General features: G+C 27.2%; 1 protein-coding gene and 1 non-coding gene across 2 annotated transcripts in view; one reads left to right on the forward strand and one right to left on the reverse strand.

The window, feature by feature from the left end:
• Positions 1-5,582: 5,582 nt before the first annotated feature.
• TRNAE-CUC (transfer RNA glutamic acid (anticodon CUC)) lies at positions 5,583-5,655 on the reverse strand. Its single transcript has one exon. It is a non-coding gene; the product is annotated as a tRNA-Glu (tRNA).
• Positions 5,656-7,552: 1,897 nt separating this feature from the next.
• LOC101502176 (uncharacterized) overlaps positions 7,553-9,023 on the forward strand; it is a 3,478-nt gene continuing 2,007 nt past the window's right edge. The window contains exons 1-2 of the mRNA XM_004507911.4: positions 7,553-7,712; positions 8,371-8,440. Coding sequence (XP_004507968.1) covers positions 8,431-8,440 — 10 coding nt within the window. The 5' untranslated portion in view covers positions 7,553-7,712; positions 8,371-8,430. The remainder of the gene's footprint in view (positions 7,713-8,370; positions 8,441-9,023) is intronic.

A 9,023-nucleotide genomic window follows, 5' to 3' on the forward strand; every position in this document is an offset into this window, starting at 1 on the left:
TATATATATATATATATATATATATATATATATATATATATGTGTGTGTGTGTGTGTATGTGTGTGACATTGGTTTTAGAAAACGAGAGTCTTCAACAATACGTAGAAGCTTGCATGGCAATTTGTTGCTTGCCCTAACAAACTTTGGGTTTGATTGATGAGAGCTAAGTATGGTTGCAATGTTCAAGCTATGTCTAAGACGTCTGCTCGAAATAACACATCCCACATATGGTGTGCTATATATCAAGTGTGGTCAAATGTTGAGTGCAATATATCTTGGATAAAGTGAAATGGTCATGACATCCGTTTTTGGAAGAACAAATGGATTTTGGGAGGTGGTATCATCTATGATGCTTTCCCGAATTATATTATGATCGATCAAGAAGAATTATATGTACATTTTTATGCGACAAATGATAGTTGGTGCGTTGAGACTTTTGAGATGCTCCTTTCTGAAGACATTTGTTCAATTATCTTTGCCACTCACCCTCCTAATCAAAATGAAGAAGTTGACTTTTCAAATTGGACCCTTGCGTCAGATGGCCAATTCTTTATTAAGATTGCGCATGAGTTATTGATGGACATAGGCAAGATACAAATGATGATAATGATGGTGTAAGTTATATTGCCAATCTATTTTATATAGATTATTATTCATATCATGGACTTAATCATAGATATTGATACATAATTATTGTATATATGTCATTAGCTATTCTCATGTGGTCGTAGTGATTAGTCATTCGACTTGATGTCATTATGATCCTTACATGGGGGATTGTAGGCTTTAAGACCATGAAGTGTTGTCTATAACAAGACAATCATAAATGTGGTTATTAGACATGTCATAAACTATGTGAAGGGTTTTGAGTTATGTTGATATAATTTATTTTTCCTACATAACAGGAGTTATGTCTTGGGCCTATTGATAGAGTGATGCCGTGAGAATGCATGACCATGTTAGAATGGACCAATATGTGATATTGAATCTATTGATTTTACGTGTTTACTCATGAATCGAGAAATAAATAATTGAACATAGTAAAGATGATACATATTGTGACTTACGTTCAATTAGACATTTTGACGAATGAACAACTCTTGCACAATAAATAGTGATCGCAATAAGATTTAAACTGTGTCATCAAATTTATCATGATTTGAGTAGTAATGATAATTGATAGCTGAAAATAATTGTTTATAATATTTTATATTATATAAACTATACTCATAATATTTTACATTGTTGCATTTTCGGTGAGAACTTATAAAGGTCATATGCATAAAGTACTAACAATGAAACAAATAATTAAATTAAATAAAATTTGATTTAATTAGATGTTACTTGTATTAAATATAATTTAATATATTAACATAATTATAATTTATTTAATTGAGTATGATATGATTATATAAATGAGGATTGACAATTAATTGAATTAAATATGATTTAATTAATATTTTATGTTTAATTAAAAGAGTTTAATTAAATATAATCATTTATGTCTTATTTTGGGTTGAGCCTAAAATATAAGTTTTAGGGTTTTTTAGTGGCTCATTATCTATAAATAGAGAAAGAGCACACTCCCCAAGTAATCTTGATTGCCACTACCCTCGTACAATGGCTAGAACCATGTTTCGTTTTGAGCTCGCATAGACTATGTACTGACGTTGGTAATTTATGTGTTGGTGAGCAAAGTTAAATCAACCTTCAAAAGAGATATTCGGTGTTGGTCATTTGTCTCCTTGGCGCTTCAAGAGGTAAACACAAATTCAGTAATTCTTGTAGTTCTAAGCGATCTTGGCAAAGAGATTTTCCACTCTTAAGATTTATTCAAAAGATTGGGGTTGGAAAGGTCGAAATAATATTCAATCTTATATTGAAAAGTGGCCCATAGTAAAATTCTTACTAATGTGGAGCGTAAAAATCAAAATATGACGGTTGATGATACTTTTCCTAGTTGTCACTCCAATCCATGAATTTTAGGACTGTGAGGATGTCGTTGAGTAATGAAATTATATCATTACTCGAAATCATTGGAGTTGTTTCTTCAGTCGTGGCACTCGCGATTGGTTGGAATGGAATATAACAAAGAATCGCATTGGTTGTGTTCCTTGGTCTTGGGCCATTTGCTTTGGAAACATTATTTGGCTACTTTGGAGACATCGAAACGGGTTAGTTTTCTCTAATTATTATGAACTATATGTTGATGTTTTGGGCAAAGTGCAAAACTATATAATCTTGTGATTAAAGAGACTTTAATGCTCCCTATTTGTTAGGAGCGTAGGAGAAAACTTTAAAATTTCAAATGAAAATTATCTCTTTCGAATGCCGTCAAAGTCAACGTGGACAAAGCGTTTCAACATCCTACACATAATTCTTCTTATCGAGATATTATTTGCGATGACAAATGGAACCTTCTGATAGGGTTATATGAAAATGTTGTTCCTGGAAGTATTCTTATTGGTGAGACGCGAACTCTAGTTCACGATATTAGGGTCATTCGAAATATGAATCTTAAGAAGGTGTTTATTGAATGTGACTCTAAGCCCCCTGATCAATATGGTTAGTGGAGTGTGTTTTATTCTCTGGGTCTCCAAGCTCTCGTTAAAGAGGATCAATTTTCTTCCATCTTCTTGAATGGAGTACCCTCTTTGCCATATTTGACGTGAACCAATTGTATTGCATATTGCCTTACTAAAGAATGTATATGTGTCACTCTACATTTATCACTTATCGATAAAATTTCACCGTTTTTTAGTATCTTGTTAAAAATTGATTGTAAGGAATTAAGTTTCCGACTTATTTCTAATTAGTACTTCTAACCTCTTTTGTAAAAAGAAAAAAGAAAAGGGAGAAACTTATCAATTGTTACATCAAAATAGATGGTTTAGATTAAAAATCTCATTTTAAATAATATATGTATCTCTCCTTGATGTATCGTGTATTATTTAAAGTATCGTTTTGGTTTCTACTAATTTTAATTTAATCTATAATATTTTGATATATCAGTTTTCTTTAACAAATTCTTTTATTTGTTTTTTTAATAATATTTTTTATATATAATGTGAATATTAATTATTTTATCTCCCATATTATTTTTATCAAACTACTTTCTTCATATTATCTTTATAAATTCATTATTTTTTCACCTTCTATGCAATCAAATAAAGTATTGTAAAAAAAATTAATTTTATTTCCTTTTAGCCATTTTTTTAAGGGTTAAACTTTTATTTTTTGTAAATAAAATGATATATATACTAAAAAAATTCACATATAATTATGAGATATTATATTAATTTTTTTTTTATAATATTGTCATTATTTATTAAACAAACAAATCAGAAGTGTTATAAATGGAAATGAATATTAGTGAAAAAATGAAAATGAATATGATATATACCTAGTTACATATTTATAAAACATGTTTCACACGGGTTATAATCTGACATGTTGTTTGGTCAGTAATCAATCCAATATCTTGTACAAAATGAAATTTTAATTTTAATTTTTAACGTGAACGCAATTTATATCCAAAAAGAGTGAACGCAATAAAAAAAATGTATTAAAGGTGAACGCAATAATTAAAATCGCTTCCAGTCAAAAAATTGATAATTAAAATCGCTAAAATAAATATTCCAAGGAAGTCACTGGTCCACCGAGATACACGTGGTTAGAAAAAGTTTGGAAAAAGAATATGAATTATTATTTGAAACACTTTTCCCTAATGCAAATCCTGATCATTAGTCTTTCTATCGTTATCATTGCTGCTACCTGGAAATGGGCCTAACAGGGGTTGTGTGACTTTCAATTGTGATCAATGAAAATAAAAATATGATGCTGCTAGAGGTTAAACAAACAAATGCCAAAATCATTTTTTAATATTTATCATACGGTAAGCAAATAGGTTATTATAATCACACCATCCATGTGAACTACCAGTATATTATCATATACCAATTGTGAAGTGAAAGCAAAGGTGTATAAGAAAGGTCGATAAAATTAAAAATAAAAGTGTGAATTAGGATATTAGAAAAGAAAAAAAAAAACGTGGGAAAGAAGAGTTGGTAGCTATTCTATATGTCAAACATGTATACATATATACTATTGCTGGCACCACAATAGACTCAATCAAAAAACTAAAACAATAAATGTTAGATGCATTTAACTATTTAAATTAATTAGATATATATTATAATTAAATTGCGATAATTGAGATAATTAGAACCGAATAAGAAGTTAGGCATGTTAGTTATTAAAATTATACAATTTGTATTTACGTAACATAATTATTCATTTTAAGTTTTATGTTTGTTTTTAATTATTTATCATTTTTTTATTTATTCAACTATAATTTTCAATGATTAATAATAAGTGAAATATTGTTTGTATCAAGCGTGGTGTAATTATAGACAGTGAATATATCAAAAGTTGATAAAGATACGTGTTTTTAATTAATTAATTTGTTCACGGGATGTTTCCTTGATCAACTAATTTGGTTCTGTCTTTTGTTGTTCACTTTAGTTCATGAAACGACCAACAATAGACACACTTTGATTAGTATAATTTATGGAATTATTGACAATAGACACATTTATAAATGTTTTTACAATTTTAATATATTTATATACTACGATAACACATTATTTTATCTTATATCTATGTGAGCATCTGTTACTTAACGAATATATTTGACGAGTTTTTAAGTATATATTGGTATTAATAGATATCCATTAATGTAATTTTTTAAATACAAAATTATCTATGAATAAAGATTTTTTTTTTTATTGCATTAAGTAAAATTTTCTTCTATTTTTTCAACAAAAAAATATAGCAACGCATAAAAACATTAATGCATATATAAAATATATAACAAATCTGAAGCATGTTAATTTCATTATCAAAACTATTAATACATAAATAAAAACTATTGTAACATATCAATTTTATTGATTTACTATCGGATATGGATATTTGCCGATAAGAATATCATTACATTTGCATTTGTATCAATTAATTAACATGTAGTCAAAATATCTATTTATTTTATCAGTGGGTTATCCGTTAAACTATTCCCCTCAAACCTGACGCATATTTTATATGTGGATACAAATTTTTTTTATCTTCTCTAACATCACATATTTAGAGACCATGACAAGAATTTTCTTAGTAATAATTGTGAATGACCAAAAGAAAAAAAATATCCCAAACTCTCTAAAATCAATAGTCAATAATTAACCTCATCTTGACTCGATAAAAAGAAATTACAAGCCCATGCAATTTGTTGTTTTCTACTTTAATAAATGTTAAATAAAATTTGATTATGACAATATAATAAATGATTTTATATCTCTAAAAATAACATAAAAAATAATAATAAAGTTCGCTTGAGTAATGTATATGTATATTATCAATTGGTGAATTAAGTGAAAATAAGGTTTAAATAATTTTTTTTAAAGATGAATGACATTAAAAACAATGAATTTTATCAAATAAAAAAAAAAAAAAAGTCAAAATGAGATCAGTTACATGGAGGAAAATAAAAATTAACTTGTAACTAAAACTGAGTGTTTTCAAAAAATTCCGTTGCCGGGACTTGAACCCGGGTCTTTCGGGTGAGAGCCGAATATCCTAACCAACTAGACTACAACGGATCATATTGGTATTGCTGATTATAATATTTGTAATTTAATCCCATTTTTCAAACATTTCGAGTTTTACAATATACCATGTGAGTTTGTCGAATATATTAAATACAAACAAATTTGGATTAAAATGATCATGTATATTTTTATTCAGTTTTTCAAAATTAATATATAATAAACAAATAAAATAATAATACACAAACACAAATAATCTACTCATTGCCGGAGGCAATTGGACCTTTGTTTTCTTCAAAAAAAATATTTAATATTGATTTTTTTTTGTTATTATAAAATGATTAGTACCAAAATAGGAAGCCAAAGTCAAATCAATAAAACTGATTTCACAACCAGAAAGCAATAGCCATATCCGGTTAGAAATCAAAAGAGACCTATTATGAATATAAAATAACTGAGTCAAACAAAGGGGTTACAAGCCTAGTATAATTTATGTTCACTTATTTTTCATCTTCTTTTCAAAGCAAATTAATGCACCAACCATAAGACAGAAGTTGTGCCCACAATACATCTACAAGTCGCTCAAGTAACCACAAGATATATTCCATTATACAGTAGCAGCACCCCAATTTTGAACTTCAAAAATAAAATAAAATTAGACTATGAGTTAAACTACACCTTTAGCAAGATCATATTGACACAGCTCCATCATTTTTTGACAAAGACTAAGAACCAAAAAAACATGTGAAAGCAGACAAGGAATTTTCTACATAAATAACTAAAATTACATCCTTTAATTGAATTTATGTATGTATCGAAGGCTTTTTCTTTTTCATAAAAGAAGTTTCAATTAAATATGTTTAGAAAACTTATTATAACTAAATAAGTTTATATTTAGTTTTTTTGTTTGACTGAAGTTTATATTTATATATATATATATATATATATATATATATATATTAATTAACGATCTAAATTATTAAACTTAATTTCTAACTGAAATAATTACTAGATATATTTTACTTAACCATCCATCGAACTTTTGATTATTATAGTTTATTTTTCTTGAAACTACAAAGTTAAATGTATATGTTTATATAGAGGAGAGATCAAGTTACTACAAAAGTAACTCGACATAGATTTATCGGGCTAAATAATTCGGTATGATAATTGAATTTCACAAATCTAATTGTTGATTAGTACATATTATATTAACGATTAAATGTACAAAATTTCGTATGAAATTTCAATTTTGTAGCCCTATAATTGGACAGCCGAAATTTTCTTATATCATTTTAAAAGTTTATCGTACTTTCAATCATTTTTTTGTTATTATTTTCAAATATATTTAGAACATTATAAAAAATTCATCTATAAAAAGTTAAATTTTTTTAACCAAAAATAAAGTAAATATAATTTTTAAATATAAAAAACTCAAAATAAAAATAATGAAAATATAATTTCAAAAATCGAATTTTGAATTTATTTTTTTGTAGACAAACTTTTTATATTGTTTTAAACATGCTTGTATAAATTCATTCAAAAATATATATTTACTTGATAGGAAGGATTAAAAATACATAACATAATAATTTTGTAATGATTAAAATTATATATATATATATATATGATAATTTTGTAAAATTAAAAATTATATTTTAGTTTTACAGAAATTACAATTAAAATGTTAAAATTTATAAGACTACACATATATTTAACTATAATTAAAACTATCTTTACAATTATAAGGACACTTTTTTTTTTCGAAGACATTGTTTTGTTTTGGGTACTTAGACGAGTTAAAAGATGCTATCATAAAGACATAAACTCACTAGTGATTGCACTCTCTTAATTTAAAACTCGAGACATTTAATAATATTAAATATTATTAACATTGTTATTTTTTAGTTAATTTTATTAAGACATAGAGAAAGGACATACCCAACCCAACAAAAACGTAGTCAGCTGAGTTATTTGTAATTAGATTTGAATTGTTTGACATTTAAAGTCGGTGTTGCGTTTTGCCCAAACACATAGATAGTCCATGAATTAGAAAACAAGCATCCATCAACCCTTTCAATTCTTTTCTCATCGCTTCCTCTTCTTCAAAGGCCAGTTTCTCTTTCATTATTTTTTCCTCTTTTTTTTTTACTCGATGCAGATTTTTGTTTTTTTTTTCCTTTGATGATTGCGGTAGCTAGATTTATAGTTTCTTTTTTTGTTTCCTTTGGCTGTTGCTCATTACCATTTTTGGCATGTTCTTTCATTTATTGTCCAATTCAAGCTGCATAATGGAATTTCAGTTTGTTTTACGTGACCTTAAATTCTGAATTCGGGGCTGTTTAGAGATATCATTGCAGTTCAATACAAGATTGGTATCTTAATTAATTCATTAATAAGTTTGAGGATTTTTTAAGATTACAGTTTTGTTGATTTAAATGATCATTAGATTGAAATTTGAAAGCCCCCTTTTTGTGTAGGAGTATAAGTATATCATTACAATTCCGAGAATAAGCAGAATTTCTCATAATAAATGAAAAATGTTAGTGTACTTATGTTTGGTAATGTCACTTGTTTATCCGTGGTTATTCATGCATATTTGTTGAAATATTCAAAAGACTTACTGAACTTAAAAGTTGTAAAACCAATAAGGTTTTATCTCTTAAGTCACAAGAGTTACATATTCTTTTCATTCATTTGCTTTTTAAGTAGAAACATGCTGATCTCACAGATCATCCTTTTATTTAACATGTTCAATTTTGAAAACAGGAATTTTGAGTGTTATTTGAACAGCTCAAGGCTTAGTGTGCAAAGTTAACTCCAAAATCCATGGATAAAGGTACTCAATCGTTTTCGATATTAATTAACTGACTAATTCTTATAGATGTCGACGCAATTTTGTATGCTTATTAGATTGTAATTATCAATCTCTTCTTTCTAATATGCGCAACATCATCCGGTCTTCATGCTTTTAAGTTTATCATTTTTGGATGATTGTGGTACTAGGTTTTAAGGTTCTAAATGTTAAGTTAGAATAAAATAATCCTGGATATTGTTAACATTTGACAAGCTATAAACAAACTGCCAAAATCGTGTAAGAGTTTCATGATATATAATATGTTCCTTAGGGAGATATTGTGATGATTATTCCTCTATGTAATAAACTTCAAATAGAAAGAGGAAACGTAACCAGACATTAGGCTATACTATGCATGCACCGACATAAATAAAAAACCTGTGGATTTGTTCTGTCACTCATAATAAGATCTTTCTAAGTTATAATTTATGCCAGTACTATAATTTGTTCAAGCAAATATGTACTGAAAAATATGAAGGTAAACACCATTCACCGGTGTGGTCTGGTCTCCAAGCTTTCAAGTTTATCACCTTGTTTATCATTGCTTGGATGCTTGAGAAAGAGT

Source organism: Cicer arietinum, chromosome 7, assembly GCF_000331145.2.
Source record: "Cicer arietinum cultivar CDC Frontier isolate Library 1 chromosome 7, Cicar.CDCFrontier_v2.0, whole genome shotgun sequence".
Classification (NCBI taxonomy): domain Eukaryota; kingdom Viridiplantae; phylum Streptophyta; class Magnoliopsida; order Fabales; family Fabaceae; genus Cicer; species Cicer arietinum.